Below are 21,028 nucleotides of genomic sequence, written 5' to 3' on the forward strand. Positions count from 1 at the left end.
ATTTTCATTTCCTTTAGTAGTTTCTGAACATAATTCTCCATATAAAACCTTGAGTGTAAAGATGATGTAGAGGGCTTCCCTGGTGGCGCAGTGGTTGGGAGTGCGCCTGCCAATGCAGGGGACGCGGGTGCGTGCCCCAGCCCGGGAGGATCCCGCATGCCACGGAGCGGCTGGACCCGTGAGCCATGGACACTGGGCCTGCGCGTCCGGAGCCTGTGCTCCACAACGGGAGAGGCCACAGCAGTAAAAAAAGATGTAGAGCAAAATTTATTTATCATTGATTTCTTGAGCTGTTTAGAGCTCTCTTATATCCATATCGCTATAGGAACGTTTTGAAGTGTATTTAATTGATTGATTCTGAGAACTTAAAATGATTGGCAATGCTTTGTTGATTTATGTTTTATTTTTTTCTTTTTGACATAGGTATTACTTTAAACTTAATCCTGATCCGTGTAAACCTTTGGCATTTATCCTTATTCCAACTATGGCAGTTCTTGGAAATACTTACACTGCTTCAATAAAATCAAGGTATAGTATTTTAATCTTTTTTTTTCTCACATCTGTTCCTGGTCTTTATCATACTTTCATGTCTGAAACATGTCTTTCGTTCCTAATTACTTGGACTATTCCTGAAGGTAAAGCTATAATAGTAATTATGGTTTATGTGCAAATACAGTTTATATGCAAATGTATTATATTTGTGTCCTTAATTATGCATTTTATTTGTTAGGATACAATCAATTTTTTTTCTTTAAAAAGTTAACCCTTGAAAGATATGATATCTAAGGTTTGCTTCCAAAAAATACAGGAGGAGTGGAAGTGGACAGTAATATAGGTAAAGTAAGATTGGCCATGACTTGATAATTTTTGAAGCTGGTTGATGGGTCCATGAGGTTCATTATACTGTTAATCTACTTATGTATATGTTTAAAATTTTCCATAATAAAACTTTACTTTTCATTGACTGCTTGTTTGCTCTGGGAGCCTTTTCAGTTAATTCTGGCAGATAGTTGCAGATATTCTAAAGTCAGGCGGATCTGGGGTTTCAATCTAAGGCTCTGTGTCCTTAGGTAAGTTTCTTAACCCCTCAGTTTCTCTGTTTTCAGAGTAAAAAGGTGATAACCTTTCCTGATAGTATTTTTCTTTTAAAAATAGTGTCTTATCCTACATGCTCCTGTTAGGAATTAAAGATGTTTCCTTTTTTATTTGGATGAAGTTTTTTGCTGATATTAAATAGGGTGAAAATAAATATTTCTGTAGCTATATCTTAGTAAACATTGATTTTTTTATTAGGATAAATCTCTAGAGGTAGCATTGCTGAATAAAAGTCCAACTAGTATTTTTCTGTGGTTAAAATTTAAAAGAATAAACAAAAGTGGTTATTTACTTACTAGAATATTTTTCTCTTTTCTAGCCAAAATTGACTGTATTGATCTTTTAAAAAATTTTGGACAGTTAAATTCATTATACGAAAAATTACTTTATCTAAAATCACTTAGAACACTTTCTCAAAACTGTATAAAAGATTGACATGTTCAGTTTTTGTTCACAATATATGTTACATTATAATGTGTATTTCTGTCTCTTTACAGTAAATTGTTGAAGACTACTTCACAGTTTCCACTTCCTCTGGCTGTTGGTGTGATTGCTTTTGGGTCAGCACACTTATACAGGGTTCCATGCTTTGTCTTCATTCCTCTTTTACTCCATGCATTATGCAACTTTATGTAAGATTGGATTTAAGGAATGATAAAGATCAGTTATGCCTTAGGTCCAGTAATAAGAGGGAACACACAGATCCATCAGTGTGGGCAGCAAGATCCTTTGGTGAAGACAAGTCTATTTTTACAATGTTGAAAATAGGAAATTAGTTTTGTAATGCTTGAGGAAAGTAGTTGAAGCATGGTTTTGTTTTGTGGTATGACATCTGTGTACTAGTCATTATGAAAAATCAGTAAAAGGATATGGTAGCCTCTGTCTTTGAGGACTCTGCATATCAGCTAGTCTGCTTGATTGGCCACACCAAGATCTTCTCCTAAACACTCAGTAAATGTAGCACTGTTTGTATCCTCACCTCACGTATTCTCATTTCATGAAACTTTCTTCTGAACAGTGGGTTACTTTGTATTTGCTACAGTATACATGTTGAAAAATAAGTCTTAAAAGATTAATGAAATTTAAACTGTTTGCTTTCTCAGAAATGAAATAGCCACAGTCTTTAGTCAGTTTTTGGCAGCCATAGTGAACAAAGTAGATCTTTTGTTTTCTTACACCTATGAAAATACAACTTTAAATTCTAAGGAGACATGTTTTCCTGGTAACCAGCAGGATTGATGAATGGAAACGTAATTCAAATTCAAAACTCAATGAAATTTTCTTGGTTCTTTTCAAATAAGAATCTTATTTTGTATTCTTAGTGAATATCAGGAGACTACTGAAGAGATGTATTGCTAAATTTGAAGAAAATTTTCATAGATATTTACTTATAGGCATTGGAGCAGTTCAGTCATTCAGTCTGTACCATTTTATTCAATTCACTGACCCCGTGGTTGTCAAAAGTGCCTCGGGTCATGGTGGATTGTTAAAATAACTAAATTCCAGTGGTCAGAAGAAGCTCTACATTTGCACAGTTTTTATCTACTATGGAAAGAAAATCAGCATGATGAAGTGCAGTACCACATTAATGTATAAAATTATACTGTTAATGGAGTAACAGTGGAAAAACTGTTACCCCATTAATAGTATAAACAATGAATACCTGAATAAGTTGTTTAGCCACTAGGTTTAATAGTGGAATCTTAATTTACCAAGGTGATTACTACTTGACAGATAGAGAGTAATATTTATATTTCATTTCAGATTTCAGCTCACTTTTTGGAAGTAGGTAATGGAGCTAGGTATCTTCGCCGTAAGATAGGATTCACTGAAGGCTGGGGTATACCTGAGTGATAGAGCCCTTCCTTTAGATGTGTATGCTGTAAATACCCCAAACCTTGCAAGTGTAGTCCTTACGTCCCAGTAGCTCCACAGTTGTATCTGTGAACTTGTGTCCTTGTTAGTGCCCAGGGATGTCCTAGAGTACCAGGTTCATTTTACGTGCCATTGTATCTGGATTCCATTACAGCCTCTCAGCTGTTACTGCCTGTTAGAAGGTTACTCCCACTTTACTGCCTGTAGAGGGTTACCTCACTTCTTTTCTCATTTGTTCTTCGGGTTCTTGCTGTTTCATCATCAGTTGAAGATGGTCTTGCTATCATCTATGAGAGTTTTAAGTTTGTTTGATTCCATTGTTGTCTTTCCCAGCTTCATGTTCAGTATTCATATTTTCACTTACTGAGATCATTAAAGGTAAGTGATAACCTCATAGTAGACATGGCAGGCATACCAGGCTCTTGTTTGTTTGATAGAAGCAGCAAAAGGGATAAAATACAGAATACTTGTGTGTTCAAACCTGGAAGGAAAGAGAACTTACCAGGTTATATATGCACTTTCCCATGGCATATCACATATGTATTTAAACAAGGACACATCTGCCTAGGTTTAGCTTATACATATACTCATAACAACTTTTGTACATATGGTGTTGTATTTCAAGTTTTCACCCATATGTAGTTGTAGTTCAAGTTACAGGTTAAATATGTCATTTAACTATTTCTGAATTTGAACTTAGGTCCATATACAGAACTTAAGAAAATTCATTAATTTGAATCTTCTATTGACAGCCATAATCAACGTGTTTAGATGATCTAAAGTCTCCTTGTTTAGTCATTCCTGCTCATGAATAAAACGTAACAAGCTTAAATTTCTCATTTGTGAGTAGTACATTAGCTTTTTAAAGCAGCAGACTAGGCACATTAGTTTCCATGAAAATAATTTCATGTGAGTGTCATTATCATCAAGTCCTAAAGTCTTATTTGTTCCAACAAAATATTTTATTTTAGGACTACAAAAAGGATTCTCATTAAACATGTTATAAACAGCAGTAGTTTGGGGTTTTTTTACACATATTTAATATTATAAGTATATGTATACACACACACACATTTTGACAGAGTCTTCCTCAAGTCCTCATGCACTTTAAAACCAAATAACTACCAGAGATGAGAAAGTAGGCTCTGTCTGAAGATTAACAAAACTGATGTTTCTATCACTTGAGAAGAGGAAAGTCCTTTGTCTTTAAATTCACATTATTTCAACCATGCCTACAATCTATATTATTAGCTGGCAAAACAGCACAGGTTTATCAGAAATGTTACCGAAAATGAAATTGTTCATTGGCAGTTAGGGATTATCTAATTTAGCAAACTTCTGAGCTCTATTGTTATGACATTTTTATTTAGATTTTTTTTTTGAGTTTTGAATAAGTTTTGAACTTATAAAAATTACTCCTGGATCCTATTGTTGATACCTAGACCAAATATAGACTGGACAGGACAAACAGTGAGTACTTTCAGTGTCTCTAAAGAGTCCTCTGGAGTTACTACTATTATAATTTGGAACAGATAATATGATAGAAATCATTAATGCTCTCTTTTCTTTATCTTTTCCATGTTGGAAATTACACAGGTTCTGCTAGCTCTTTTCTTGGTTGTCACCAGAATGAAAGTATTTAAAACAGTAGTCCTAAAAAAACACAACATTTGTGCCTGGTTAACACTGATTTTGAGTCTCTTCAATATATATATTGATCATGTGTTAATTAATCTTTAATTTTTTTTTCATATTTTGCTCAGATAAATTCAGATGTATATAATGGAATACGTTTTCTTGTTTGAACTACACTATAATATCTGCATGATTATACAGTAAGGAAAAGAAATAAAGAACTACAGTAGGCCTAGTAAATGTTCGTTGTTGATTTTCTGTCACTCATGCAGATGGTACACATTTCCGCCACACACACATACTTACGTGAGGCAGATTGTCTGATTTGTTCATTATCTAGTTCCCATTCTTTTCTAAACTCTTCAGACTTTTCACTTATAGCATAGTGTATTCTTTTTACCTCACTGCTTATTAGCATCTCTTACAGAAGGTGGTCAAGGGAAATAAAACTCAGTAAAAGGTAAAACTCAATTTTCAGTTTATTCTTGAGAGCTCTGGGGAAATAGGGTAAGCACAAAGATGATGAGATAAACTAGGGCTGTTGATTCCCAAATCCCCGGACAATTCAATTAGCCTGTATTTTCATCTTAAGCGTTAGGTCTAAATTAGTGTAGTATCTTGCTTTATTATGAGGTTTAGTGCAAAACCTTACAGTGCTGCATTTGCAATTTTTTAGGAACTTGTTATGAAAATCAGTTGGGAAAATTTTTTTTAATGTGTTGAGACCTTCTACGACTAAGGCATTTGTTGATTATTTTTCATCGTCACTTTTTTCTCTGTGTTTTATTTTTATAAATTTGTTTTATTTATTTATTTTTGGTTGCGTTGGGTCTTTGTTGCTATGTGCGGGCTTTCTGTAGTTACAGCGAGTGGGGGCTACTCTCTGTTGCGGTGCATGGGCTTCTCATTGCAGTGACTTCTCTTGTTGCAGAGCACGGGCTCTAGGCACACAGGCTTCAGTACTTGTGGCTCATGGGCTCTAGGCACGCAGGCTTCAGTAGTTGTGGCACACGGGCTTAGTTGCTCTGCGGCATGTGGGATCTTCCCGGACTAGGGATCGAACCTCTGTCCCCTGCATTGGCAGGCGGATTCTTAACCACTGCGCCACCAGGGAAGCCCTTCTCTGTGTTTTAGATTTGTGAAATTACAGAAAACAAGTTACCTTGTGTAGTTTTTTTTGGGGGGGGGGTCAATTTGGAGAGTATAGCACTCCCCAAGAAAAAGGAAGCAATAAAAGTATCTTTGTATTATGAAATTAGACTCAGACAGAAAACTTCTTGCCACATAAGGTAAATGTAGAAAATACTATTACAAAATAGTAAGATGATTGGGAGCTGAAATTTTATTTCAGTCTTTTTGAACAAAGAACATTTCAAGTTCTATTTCAAGTTCTTCTTTTACTTACACATTATTAATCATGCATTATTTCACAATATATTTTAACAGCCTGAGGAAATAGAAAGTTTATGAGGCTACTCACATTCTTTACTTTTTTTTTTTTTTTTTTTGCGGTACGCGGGCCTCTCACTGTTGTGGCCTCTCCCGTTGTAGAGCACAGGCTCCGGACGCGCAGGCTCAGCGGCCATGGCTCACGGGCCCAGCCGCTCCGCGGCATGTAGGATCTTCCCGAACCGGGGCACGAACCCATGTCCACTGCATCGGCAGGCGGACTCTCAACCACTGTGCCACTAGGGAAGCCCCATTCTTTACTTTTAATAAGGATAATAGGAAAGAAAAGTCAGACCCGTAATCCAAATCCAAGTATGTATACTCTTAAATGCTCAAGAATTCACATTTTTGATAAATAAATTATATTATGAATACAGACGACTGAATTTTATAATTAATAACTTAGTCTTAAGAATGGAATAAAATTTGCAAATAGTGAGAATAAACTGTTATTTAATTTACAGTAGAAATGTAACAGTACCCCTGAATTGGTAATGTTGCTTTCAAAAGTTAGGTGATATTCTGAGCTACATCTTGATTTCATTGTCTGTAGTTGAAAAATTTTAAATCAAATACAGTACTTTCTAAAAGTGTTTGGCATATTACATTGCCAAAAATGACTATGTTTTAAAATACCAAGTAACCGTTTAATTTCTGATGACTTTGTGTAGGACTTGATATATGTGAGTCAGATTTATTCTGTACTCATTCTGTACATTGTAACTTTGAACACTTATGAAAAACTGTATCTGTTGATGTAGTTTTATTAGTTAGTGTAAATTTGTTTGCATATTGGAACATTAATCTTAGTTTAGGAAATCTAAACCTAACCATTTTTGTAAGGTTCATATGCTATTTTTTTCAGTAATATCTTGGTTTTTAGTATTTATATAGTAGAAATGTTACTAGTAAAAATTTATAGACAAAGCATAGAACTATTAACTGTTCAAAAGCCTAAGTGTTAGGCATATTTTGTATTTCATGTTGCACTTGTTTTGTTTCATATTGGACTTTTTACATCCCTTTTTTAGGAAAAAAAAGATGTGTTTGAATTTTTTTTAGCATAAAACTCTACATTGGAAAATAGAACTGTTTTCATATGGTTAGCAAAAACACACTTTGCCACCAAAGCTAAATGAAACTGTAAAATACCTCCAGATATTTGTGCCAATGAACTTTTCTTACAATATTGGGATTAAAGCAAAAATAATCTTTTCAGTATTTTTCTTCTAGGACTTATATTAAATACACATCATCAAAACTTATATTCCATATCCTAATTTTTCTTTCAAAATATGTAAAGCTTAGAGCATAGTGTATTATATTTTTTCTGATTTCTGGAATAGTGTTTTCTGGTTTTATTGAGAGAAAGTTAGTTTACCCAATAATGATCTTTCAGTAATTAGTTGAAGAAATCATTTAGGTAATCTTGCTTCAGATTCATTCTGTAAAACTTTAAATTCCGTTGCCCAGATCATTTTTAGTACAGGTGTCTCCCATTTATGTAATAGAAAGTTTATTGTGGAATTTCTATTGTTTTCTATGTGTTTCCATTCAGTCCGTCTATACAGTCACATGTTTCATAGGCGAGAATTATCCACTAGAACTAAACATAATACAATGAAATAAACATTGTAAAATGCATCTTAAAGGAAAATATAAGAACAAGATGTTAATGCTAAAATGTTAACATTGATGTGGTAGTGTACTCATGAGAGAAAGCAGAAATATGATAGATTCAGAAACTGTTGTGTTTATATGGTTGACATTCTTTAATTTCTCTCCTACAGAAATTTTCAGAGGGAATTTCAGTCCCTCATATTATGGTTTTTCTCATAATTTAATGTCACTTAACTGTTTCTCTGCCCAGTCATGTTGATGTAGTTTGCCTAAGTAGCCTTGGAAGTAAAGAGACAGAAGAGAAAGCCAAACATTAAAATGTTTGGCCTTGATTTAGTTACAGTTTATCCAACTATCTGGTAGGGACATGGATGCTATTAATAAAAAGATGATATACAAGACCTTAAAATTCAGTGAACATTATTTTTGGAATGAGTTTGTCCTTTTTGTTGAATAATTTTATCCTAAGTAGGAGATACCTGTATTTAATATAACTGTGCTTTCTACATAAGCAGATAATGTATTTGTTGGAATATTGGTAGAAATAATCTTCTCTGCCTCCACTATGGAAGCAGAAAAATCCAATTTTTAGTGTATATAAATTAGGAAATTGTGTTGTGTATTTACATTTTTAAAACTGTAAAAATGACTTAGATATATTATTTTGAAGTGATTGTATTACCATTTCTTAAACTTATGACTAACTATAAATGTAGCAACATACCCATGAGAAACCAGACCAAAATTGAATGCATATTTTCACTGTGACCTTGAACTTATAGTTGTTTGGGATAAAACAGACTGTGCCTTAAAATGATGAAGGAATGCCCTGCAGTTTTATAACTATATATTTATTATGTGTAGTCTTCTCAAATTGGCCCCAAATTCTTTTCTTTGAGGTTGGTGAAGTAAAAATTTTAAATAAAAGTTGATCAGTATTTCCCTTAGTATCTGCTGAACTATTGCTCTAGAGGCCTCCTTTAGTTTCCACAGTTCCCATTTCAGATTAAAATTGATTTAAACTTCATAGGTGTAGAAAATCAAGTTTGGTTAAAGTTTCTGAAAATAAATTTATTTTAGGAGAAGGTGCTGGCACTTCTGAACTTATTACACATGGAAAAATTAATCTTCAAATGTAATTTTTTGTCTTTTTAGTGAATACTCTATCAAAAACATGAATTCTTCCCTAAAACCTGTACTTATTGTTCCTCAGATTATTGAGGCTTGTATTTGTATATCAAATAAAGTTAATTTAGTCAATAATAATTTCTCAGTAGTTAAATATGAACTCACATTCATGTATATTTTTAAACATTTTCTCTTTTACTTTTTCCTTCCTAATTATTTTTAAGGTATCAAGAGAGAACTGGCTTCAGATTTTTGTGGGGTTTTCTTTTAATGTAAAGACTGACATTTTTACTGTGCTTATTTAAAATAACATACAATTTCTATCTAAACAAATTATTCCATTCATAGGACATTCATGGTCTCGGCCAAAAGATGCCCACATCTCTGTGTGGCATCTCAGAAGTTTTTTGTATATTTTTCAATTTCAATTTTGAACATAAACTCCACACTTTTCTTTCTTCTCATTTCACCTCCACTGCCTCCCTTCAAAGACAAAAATATAGGTTTCTCTAAAAGCATGTAAAAAGAAAACATGTCTTTCCTTAAAGCATGGTCAAATTGAGATGGAAATAGTTTGGGGAAGTGTATGTAATACAATAAAATACATGGCTGTCAACTCGCATCAGTTTCTATATTATAGTTAAAAGTTTATAGAGGACAAACTATGTGTTTCACTGAGACAGACTCAGTAATCATTTATTTGCAAATCAATAATTTTACTCTCATCCAGAAAATGCAGTGCATAGTAATTATACTTAACAGTAAAAACAATTTGTCCTATAGTATATACTGAAAAATGATTGTCACCTTGCAGATTTTTCTTTTTAAACATGCATGATCTTCTCCAGTACTTTGTACAATGTATGGTATACTAAATACATTTATGTGTAATTTTGTGTGTATTTTTTTATGGTATAATTAACTTTATTACATTTAACTGGTTGTAATGCACAAAAAAGTGCTATTTATTGTACTCTGTAGAGTGTTGTGAATGTTTTTATCTGTGTTTCAACATTATGGTGTAGGGTTTAATAGATGAATATTTGCCTTTAGTCTCCACTCAGGTATTAATGTGTAGCAATTTTTGGTGCTTTCTTTTTTATCTGTCATAATCTGGTGTTCGGAATGTTCAACAATAAATTTGGTGAACAAGAACACGTGGTGCAGAATTGCTTACCAGTTCACATACTCCACAATACCATCTCAGGAAAAACCCTTAAAATGGTTTCTTTATAGCATGTCTAGCATTTCAGAAGTTTGAACGCCTAAGCATGGGACATGATAAACAAGATACATAACAGGTAAATATTGGAAGCAAGATAATTTCTAGTATTTCCCAACTTGATATCTTGTAGCTTCCCATATGCATTTGTATGGACATTTTATGGTTCACGTTCTATTTTAAAGAATTGCACAGTCATGTTTCTCCCAGAGACCATGCTTTCCACTTTTCTTATGCTAACTTAATATATATTCTTGGGTGCCCCATTTCTCAAATTACGCGAGAATAATTTAGACATTTTTTGCAAACAGATTCCCTGGTCATCTTAGAAGTACTAAATTTGATCTGTGGGGAGGAGACCTGGGATTCTGTTTTAACAACTGCCTCAAACATTGCTTTAGTCAATAAAATTTAACTTGTTAGAACTCCTAGAAGCAACTAGAAAGGCTGTCTTTAGGATTACAAGATACTAAAGTGACACTACATAATTTGAGAATTTAGTATAGATCTAAACTTTATTATAGAATGGATGACAGGAGTCAAATGGGGTAGGACATCTTTTGAGGGGTTAGTGTCTTCTTACACATTGATTAGAACAGTGTTTTCTAAATTATTTTAACCAGCATCTCTAAATATATGAACATTTATAAATTATCTGCATGTGTTAACATTGTGTATATTATTAAATATACCCCAAAGGGTAAATGTTTAAAGATGAGAAATATACAGCTAGAAGCTTTAATATTGATATTTTCCTTGGATACTTAGAGGATTATCTTGAAACCACCCAACGTGGAGGCCACTAGAGTGTACAGCATGAAAGCCTCATAGGCCTTTCCCACTAGTTTTTCTTTAATCAATTCCCACTTCATCTTCACTTTCTTTCTGTAAGATAGATAGATAGGTAGGTAGATAGATAGATTACAAATTTAACAGCTTAAAACAACACCTATTTATTTACTCACAGTTCTGTAGGTCAGAAGTCTGGGCACAGACCAGCTGGGTTCTCTGCTCAGAATCACACTTCTGCAATCAAGGTAACAGGACTGCAGGCCCATCTGGACTCATTCAGGTTGTTACAGGTGGAGGTTCCTGTTTTCTTGCTGGCTGTCAGCTTCTTAGCTCCCTGTGTCTTTCCCTGCTGTGTAGCCCTCCACTAAAGTTTGGTTTACTCCTTCAAGACCAGCAGGAGAATTCCTCTCACATTTTGAATCTCTTCAACTTCCTTTGTCTCTGACCTTTAGACCCAGATTTAGAGGTCTCTTGTTAGCTCAGGTCCACCTTAGATAGTTTCTCTTTTGATTAACTCAAGGTCAACCTTAATTATACCTGCAAAATCCTTTTTGCCATATAAGGTAATATCATATTCCCATATACACATTGTCCGCTCACACTCAAGAGGCATGGATGATACAAGATGTATACACTAGAGAGTGAGACTCTTGGGGGCCATTTTAGAAGTATGCCTACCATGCAATATTAGGGAACTAAAGTCTTTTTCATAATTGCTGTGCTTAAATAATATTATTCCATAGTTTTAATTGAAAGAGCTGATAAATATAAAATATTTCAGGGAAAGAAAAGCCCCTCAATTCTTGGACTGAATTTTAAACAACCCTTAGAGATGAAAACAGTCTCCCATCCCTGGGTTAGTGTGTGTGTATGTGTGTGTGTGTGTGTGTGAGATTATAATTAGTTTAGAGATTGTTTTCTTTCCAACAGTTAGAACTTGGATATGGCCTGAAATTAAGGAATAGTAGACTAGTTTACCTTATCAAGTGAATGAAAACATTTTACTGTACTTAATAGATATAAGTTCATACTGGGTATAGGTCAAGAGTGATGATCAACTCAAACAACATTACATAAAATATTAAAATTGAAATTTTAAAAATACTTCTGGTGATTTGCTTTTCTCTTGAATATGTTTGGAGAAAGAATTGAGTTTCATTAGACTTCCTAGATGTGCTTAAATCGTAGTATACTGTGTAAATGGAAATCTTCAGGTTTTGCAGTTGTGTGCTCATTTGAATATCCATGTATGTAAATCAGCCTATCCTTCAGTATCAAATAGTTCTATAAGGTATGTTCACATGCTAAAAAAGATTCAATCATTATGCTTTTTACCCTTAGTATTTGTGCCATTCTGATCAAGAAAGTATTATAGAAGGTTGAGAAAAACAGCTAGAATGATCTAGGGACTGGAGTGTAAGATTTGACTGAAACAGTAAAGGCCTTTTTACTCTGGAATTGCAGATATTTAGTTAGAAGGTGTTTGAAGAGGAAACTTCATGATTCACACTCTTTTTGTTCCCTGGCTTACAGGAAAGAACAGTATTTTATGTGGTTACAGAGATGGTTGGTTGCCCTTAAGAAAATGATACAAGATTGGGATGGAGGAGAGAGGAAGAAAACCTTTCTATAAAACGTTTGACCTACTGGAGAAAAAAAGAATTTAGTTAAGAAAGGAACTTGGTTTACTCTTTTTAGAAAACCAAAGTGTGCAATATAGTTGTATTTTAAACTAGGAATGTGTAACAGTCACTGCACTTAAAAAATCTTTGTTCTAGCTAATTTTTAAGTAGAATAAATAAAAGGTTTAGTTACATATATAAATTACAGATCCACACAGTACTGTAAAAGGAAATGTGATTGTTTTGGACAGTGATCTCCAAACTTTTTTGATTGCACACCCTTATCATTAAAAACGTTTGAACTTTACCCCCATAAACATACTACTACTATAATAATATGTAAACTTTAATTATATGTAACTTTTACATATAATTTTATTGTATATAGTAATATATGTAATTTTAATAGAGGAATAACTTATCAGATATGGTTAAATTGTTGTTTTTAATTCTTTTTTTAAGATTTATTTATCTATTTTTGGCTGTGTTGGGTCTTAGTTGAAGCATGCGGGATCTTTCGCTGTGGCACGTGAGCTTCTCTCTAGTTGTGGCATGCGGGTTTTCTCTTCTCTAGTTGTGGTGGGCAGGCTCCAGGGCTCATGGGCTCTGTAGTTGTGGTGCACTGGTTCCAGAGTGCCTGGGCTCTAGTTGAGGCACGCAAGCTCGGTAGTCCCGTGGCACGTGGGATCTCAGTTCCCTGACCAGGGATCTAACCCGCGTCCCCTGCATTGGAAGGCGGATTCTTTACCACTGGACCACCAGGGAAGTCCCTGTTGTTTTTAATGCTTAATGAGCCTGACAAAAGAGTAGAAGTGTAGACACTGGTAAATTTTCTTTTGTTGATTTGCATTAATGGTATTATTTTCAGATTTTATTGTAAGGAGTAGTGTCTTGTAAGGTATATTTTTAAGCTGCTTATTCATTTTGTGATAGCTATGTTAATTAAAACTAGATAATATGATAAATACTTAATATAATGCATGGATTTTAACTGGCTCATAGATGTTACCATGTCACAATATGCTTAAACAAGTGAATGAAAAAAACTAGGGTGCCCTGTCATCCTCCAACAAACTGTAGAATTCCCACTCTTCTCTCAGAATATATCTCACACTCTGTGTATGATCAGCTATGAAGAAGGCTGAGTAACGGCATTGGTATCAATTCATGTATAAAATGCTGGTACACTAATTTGTTAGATTAAAAACATGAAAATGAATTGTTTTCCTCCCACATCCCAACATGTTGCCTTGCACACCACTTAGAATGTACACAACCCCCTTCTGAAGAAACTTAGTTTAGAATATATTTTTGTAAGCCTTTGAGGTTGTCTTTAATAGGTTTTAGTAGCTATATATTATCCTGAAAGCAAAAAAATGAGGTTTCTGGATCAGGAACCAACTATTATTACTTAAAGCAATAACCACGGCAGTTCCCCTTGCCCCATTCTTCCCCCTTGAGGGCAGTGTGAGGGGGGCCAGGTGAACCCTGAATGTTCAAATGGGCTTTTCTGTTTTGTTCTGCACCACAGGAAAGTAACTCTGAAATTATAAATCTGGGAGTTTATATAAGCTACATGCTGCCCTCTTCCCCTCCTGAGAGAGGAAGTAAAGCCTTTGTTCACAAATGTTTTACAGTCTTTTCGAATGTAAACAGACGGCTCCAGGTTTCATCTTCCCATAGAATGTAAGCGTGTGGCTCTACCAAACAGGAGGCAAGGGGAGGAAGAGCACTGGAGAGTAAGTGTTTCTGGGAAAAGGAGACATGTCTTTATAGCATGTCAATTTCCTTTGTTCAGGAAGCCAAACCATGCGGAAACATGAAAATATACATGAGGCATTGTTTCCCTGATATCCTTCTTGGGGTACAGAAATAATGCCTGGCTCCAAGCTGGCTTACTGTTAGAAACATTTAATGACCAAAGGAATTGAGTAGGGCACCTTAAACGTCATGACTTACAATCCTTCAGCTGTGATCTATTGGGTAGGGTAGACAGGAATGAAACTGGTAGAGCCAGCATTGGGGAGTTCTTTTCTGATACTGAAGTTTGTAAAATCTTTGTGTGTAAAAAAATTAACGGGAATAAAATACGCAGGATAGAAGGGAAGTAGGTGAGATGAGGAGAAGGAGATCATTTATCAAACCGCTACAAAATTTGGAATACTAGTAATGATAATTTAAACTAGGTTGGGAGCCAAAAAAAGAGTGAAACAATGTAAGGGGACTCTTTAGGGGTTAGCAACTAATTGGATGTGGTAGACAAGCCTCTTTCTGTGTTAGATTTGACGTGGGACCTTGCTTGACTCCCTGTGTGTAGCATATTATGAACACAACCAAAATGTCTTAAGTTGCTGCCAGCCAATGGCCTATCTTAATTTTCATTTTTCCCAAGATCCTAGGTACCTTAACTACAGCGGACCAAGTGGAGAATGGATTTTCTGAATCTCCATTTTGTTCTTTCTTCGTCTTGTTGCAGTACCTTATAGTTTTAAATTAACTTTTTTTTATTGTTCCAGTGAGACTAAAATGCAGTAGGATCTTTAGGTGCCAAAATGCAACTAACTGGAATCCTTAATCAGAAATATACTCTGTAATTCAACTTTGAAAGAAAAGAAACAAATCATAGAAAAACTGAAAAGTATAAGCAATTTCTTTCAGTAAAAACATTCTAGACCATATTGTGGGGTTTCTACAGACCACCTTGTCACCTATACTTTATTCTTTCAGCAGACATTCACTAAGTACCTATTGTACCAGAATCCATGCCAGACACATTCACGTTCAGTTTCTCATTTCATTCTCCATAAAAACCTTTAGAGGGAGGATTATTATCCTCCATTACAAGAAAAGAAATAGTCTCAGAGAAATTAAGCAATTTGCCCATAGTAGAATTCAAACCAGACTGTCTGAGTTCTGCAATATGTAATTATCAATACTAGTTCACTTCCTACTCTCTGAAAATCTTTTCTGACCATACTAGTTACTCCTTTTGCTTTGGAAAAAAATGTTTCCAATGATATGCCCACAGCTTTCCTTATTACTCTTTCTATATTTTCCCTTAGAGATTTCATCTGTGGCTTCAGTGTTATATTCTTGGTTGATGATTCACCAAGTCAGACAGACTTGCTCCCTCAGTTCCATATCTAAGTATTTCTGAATCAGTGGTAAGGTATTTAGCCTCCCTGAGACTGTATCCTCATCCATAAATTGTGACAATAATATTATCTTAAATATTACCATTAAATGAGTTAATGAACCAAATGCATCTGACACCTTTGTGTACAAGAAATGATAGGTGCTTTCTTCCAGCTCTCCAATCTCTAGTTTCCTCCAAACTAAACAAATTCAGTTGCAACTCATTGTTGAAATTTAACCTTATGATTTCTCTCCCTCCCTAATTAACAACTTTCAGTTTCCAAATTTCTCTTAAATCCTCCAGCTACTAAAGTTGAACCTCCATTCATTTTGATCATGTCTCCTTTGCTTACCATCTAGTTCCTCCTTGCCTACCACAGGCCCTGAAGAGTCCAGCACTTTAGGGCCACCCTTACATTAGTTCACTCTTTGCTGACTCCCACCCTAATTCAGACCATCATTACTAGTATTCCTAATTTTGCAGCAGCTTCACAAATGATCTTCTCATTGTCTCACCCTCTTCCTTTTTCTCCTGCATATTCCCATTAATCCTTTTTTAAACAGCAATTTAGCATTATCACTCACTTTTTCAAAACCTTTTAATCTTCCCCCATGTTTGATAGGAAACAGTCTGAACTCCTTGACAGTTTGATCCATTTCCAGCCTTCTCTCCTACCGTTTCCTAAAGACACCCATCTCCTCCCCACACAGGCTGTTTCAGTTAGGATTAGTTTGCAAGAAACAGGAAGCCTGAGAAATAGTTGCTTAAACAATCAAATTTTCAGGTAGAAGGTCCAGGATAGGACTCCATGAAGTCATCAAGAACCAAAGTTCCTTCTATCGCATTTGTTCTCCATCCTTAATGTGTGGCTTTCATAACAAGACTGTGGCTGCATGATATTTCCATTCCAGGAAGGAGGGGAAAGGAGCAAAAGGAATTTTGCCTTTTATTTGGAAAGGATTCTCCCTCTCTTCTCCCTTTCCCACTCTCAGGGACTTCCATTTACAGCTCACAGGCCAGAATAATATCGCATCACCACTAAAGAAATGCAAGGGAGATGGCGGAATCAAGTTTTTAAGCTGGGTTTGTCCTACCCCAAACAACATCTAAGAAGAAAGGTGTATTTCTTGGGCTGCTATAATAGGATTCCACAGACTCCGTGGCTTAAGCAACAGAAATTTATTTCTTCAAGTTCTGAAGGCTGAGAAGTCCAAGATCAATGTGCCAGCTGATAGGGGGTTAGGACTTCAACATATGAAACTTGGGGGGGGAGGGGAATACAATTCCGCCCATAACAAAAGGGATAAAAGGAAACAATGAGCCAAGTCTGCCACACATGCAAACTTGGCTACTGCATCTCCTTTGTCTTCCTTTTGCTACTTCACTGCCTTTGCTCAAGAACTTCTTCCCACATCTTTGCTGTCAAAATTTTCTCCGTAAAAATCTACCAATTGCCAGTCAGGACTAATCTTATCCCTACTTCTAGCTCTTGCTGTCATAGTTTCATATCCTATGGGAATCATCACATTAGGTCACATTATGTGCAGTTCTTAATAATGGTGACATTTAGCATCTACATGTCAGGTGCCCTTTATACGTATCATTTCTAAATCTTACAACAACACTGCAAAGTAGGGTTACTTCACAGATGAGGAAATTGAGGTGCAGAGAGATTAATATTTGCCCAGGAGAATGGCAGAGTCCAGTTTTGAACATGGTTAAATTTGGTTCTGAAACTCCACCACACCATGCTGTTTTTCCATATAGATTGTTTGCTCGTAGCAGGCAGGGATCGTGTCCCTTTCCATACACCTATTTGTAGTCCCACACTTAGCAATGCATATTTTACATGGTAGAAATTTGTTAAATATTTTTTCAAATGAGTAATCATAACAGTGACCCAAGATAATTCAAAATCCTGATTTAACAACAACAAAAATTATGTCTGTAACAAAATTGCCTATGTGTTGATAACTGTTGAAGCTGAGTCATAAGTACGTGGACTTGCATTATTCTTTTCTCCTTACTTTTGTATGTATTGGAGTTTTATATAACAGAAATTTTAATTATGGTCCAGTTATTATATTTACTAAATAGATTAATACATTTAGAAAAACTTTAAGAAATAATTGAAGTTTTTCTTTTTACAATTGACCCCAGCTAAGTTTAAAGTATTATTACCTGTGGTTCCCTATGTGTAAGATTACATTTTATAATCCCTAAAGCAACCATTAAAATAATAATTCAAAGAGGTATAGCTAGAATGCCAATGGAGAAATTAAAATAGAAATTTTAAAATATTTTTAAAGCCCAAATCATAAAAGACAAAAATTGATGAATTAGACTTCACCAAAAATAAAAACTTCAACACTGTTCAAAAACAGTGTTAAGAAAACGAAAACACAATTTGCAAGTGAGAGAAAACCAAACATACATCTGATAAAGAACTTGTATCTAAAATATATATAAAGAATTTTCAAAATTCACCAACAAGAAAACAACTAAATTTATAATGAGCAAAATACTTAAACACTTCACCAGAGAAGATACATGGATGACAAACTAAGTACATGAAAAGATGCCCAACATAGTCACTAGAAAAATGCTAATTATAACCACAACGCCTAAAATAAAAATTTTCAAAAACTGGCAATAGTACTGGTAAAGATTTGAAGCAACTAGAATTCTCATACATTGCTGGTGGGAATGCAAAAGAGAATGTCACTTTAGAAAACAGTGTGGCAATTTCTTAGAAAGTGAAACATACCTTTAGCATATGAACCAGCAATACCACTTCCATATGTTTACTCAAAAGAAATGAAAACATGTCAAAACAAAGACGTGTATGTAGATATTTATAGCAGCTTTGTTAATAATTTCCCCAAACTGGAAGCAAACCAAGTGTCTGTCAACTGGTGCATGGGTAGAAAATTTGTGGCACATCCATAAAATAAAATATTACTTGGCAAGTAAAAAGAAGTGAACAGCTGATATGTAAAATAATATTGATGACTCTTAAGTTCAGTATGCTAACATGCCATATTGTGTGATTCTACTTATATGAGAGAAAAAGGAAAAACTGTAGTGACAGAAAACATAAGAGTGGTTACAGGGGAACTGACTCCAAAGGGGCTTGAGGGGAACTTTGGGGGTGATGGAAATGTTCTAAATCTTGATTGTGATGGTGCTTACATAGCTATACAAAATTTGTGGAACTTTTTACTAAAAAGGATATATAAGTTACATGCTAATAAACCTGACTTAGAAAAATTAAAGCTTCCCAAAAGAAAACTCCAGGCCCAGTTTATTTCAGTGGTGAATTGTATTGAAGTTTTAATTCTGTTGAACATCGGTAACACCGATGTTGACAACTCTTTTGGAAAATAAAAGAGGAGGGATCGCTTCCCAAATCATGTTATGAGGCAAGCACAGCCTGATGTCAAAGCATGACAAAGAAATTACAAAAAGTTACTGACCAACATTCCTTGTTAACATAAATGTGAAAGGTCTTAATGAAATACCAGCAAATCAAATCCAGTAATTTATAAAAGCCCTCAGGAATATATAAATCAACTACTAGGACTGGTATGGACACAGAATTTAAGGTCAATATACAAAAAATATTTTCCATATTCAAATATCAAACAACTGTAAAATAATTTTTATAAAATGCCATTTATAAGATACTTAGGAATAAATAAAAATATGTACAAGGTCTCTCCACCAAAAACTACAAAATATTGCTTAGAGAAAATTTTAAAGCCCTAAGATAAAGAGAGATAATATTCATTGATAGGAAGACTCACTATTTTTAAGATGTCATTTTTCTCCAAAATGATATATATATTAAATACAATCTCAATAAAAATTGCAGCAGGCTATTTTTCTAAAACTCTACAAGCTGATTTTAAAATGTATATAGAAAAGCAAACAATTTCAAATAGTCACAACAATTTTGGAAAAGAATCACACCAATATGTGACTTCAAGACTTACTATAAAGCTATGGTAATCAAGACAGTGTGGTATTGGCAAAAGGATGGATAAGTAGTAAGTACATCAGTGGAACAGAACAAAGAGTTCAAAAATAAACCCATGTGTTTATGGTCAATTGATTATTGACAAAGGTGCCAAAACATTCCAATGGGAAAAGAAAATCTTTTCAACATACAGTTCTGGAGTAACTGGATACTTATATGGGAAAAAAAATAAGCCTGGAACCTTCCTCACATCATATACAAAACTAACGAGATGAATCATAAACCTAAATGTAAAAGCTAAACTATAAAGCTTCTAGAAGAAAATATAGGAGAAAACTTTGAGATGTGATGGTAGGCAAATGTGCATAGTTAGGTTAAAGAAAGCAATGACCACTGACATTTAAACAGACTCAAGTCTTAACAATAAAATCAGCACCTTCCCCCCCCACACACACAGACACAGGCAAACTTCTCAAGAGCTTGATGGATTCATTCTCTCTTTCCTGTCCATCGAGTCCCTTCTAATCTGACCTTCACCTCCATCTACCCAAATATCTCTAATGCTCTATGGATCCTTTTAAGTCCTCATTTACCCAATTTGTCCCTTCTTGAAACATCTTCTTCTCTTGCTCCCATCCTCTCCTGGTTTTCCCCCTACCTCCAGGGTCTCCTTCATATAGATTCTTGTTTAGGGCTGGTTCATGTTAAAATTTCTCAAAGCTCAAGTCCTACGTCACCTTTTCTTCTCATTTGCTAATCTTCACTGAGGTAATCTCATCCTTTCCATGCCATATTTACAGCCCCCATAGTTACATCTCCTTTCCAGACCTCTCCTCTGAGCTTCAGGCCTGTGTATCCAATTGTATACTCCCCATCCCCACTTGGAGATCTCCAAGGCTCCTCAAATTCAATGTGTCCCACCTGGAACCCATGAGCCTCATCTCCTCATGCCAGTGTTTGATATGTCAGCTAATGGCACTGTAGTCTGCTCAGCTGCATAATCCTGAGACCTAGGGATTGGCCTTGAAACTCTCTTCCCCTTAGCTCTGGCTCCCGTAGTATCCAGTACATTATCAGTACCTTCTAAATATCTCTCAGATCCACCCACAACTCTGCATCTGTGCTATCACCCCAATCCAAGTTAACATCTTGTCCTGCCTGGACTATTGCAGTAGCCACCTAACTGGTCTCCCTCTTTTCTAGCTCAGTCTGTCCTCCAACAGTGCAACCAGAATAGCTTTTTAAAATTTCAAGTCTGTTATCAAGTCACTTGGATGCTTAAAACTTTTCAATCAGTTAGCATTGTTTGCAGCAGAAAGATCATAATCTGACTACCTCTAAAGGCCCAAGTTGCATCAGCCCCCCACCTTGCTCCTTATACTCCTCAGATACTGACTTAATTTCAGTTGCATTAATTTGCCATGTTCCTTCCAGCCACAAGGTCTAGTACAGTTGTTCACCTTGTCTGAACCTCT

At 35.0% G+C, this 21,028-nt stretch overlaps 1 protein-coding gene across 3 annotated transcripts in view; it reads left to right on the plus strand.

The window, feature by feature from the left end:
• PGAP1 (post-GPI attachment to proteins inositol deacylase 1) overlaps positions 1-9,957 on the plus strand; it is a 74,443-nt gene extending 64,486 nt beyond the window's left edge. For all 3 annotated transcript variants that reach the window (XM_030855749.2, XM_060302108.1, XM_060302109.1), the window contains 2 exons: positions 424-528; positions 1,593-9,957. In XM_030855749.2, the coding sequence (XP_030711609.1) occupies positions 424-528; positions 1,593-1,731 (244 nt within the window). In that variant the 3' untranslated portion in view covers positions 1,732-9,957. The remainder of the gene's footprint in view (positions 1-423; positions 529-1,592) is intronic.
• Positions 9,958-21,028: the final 11,071 nt, after the last annotated feature.

The sequence above is a fragment of the Globicephala melas genome, chromosome 7 (assembly GCF_963455315.2).
Source record: "Globicephala melas chromosome 7, mGloMel1.2, whole genome shotgun sequence".
Taxonomy (NCBI): Eukaryota; Metazoa; Chordata; class Mammalia; order Artiodactyla; family Delphinidae; genus Globicephala; species Globicephala melas.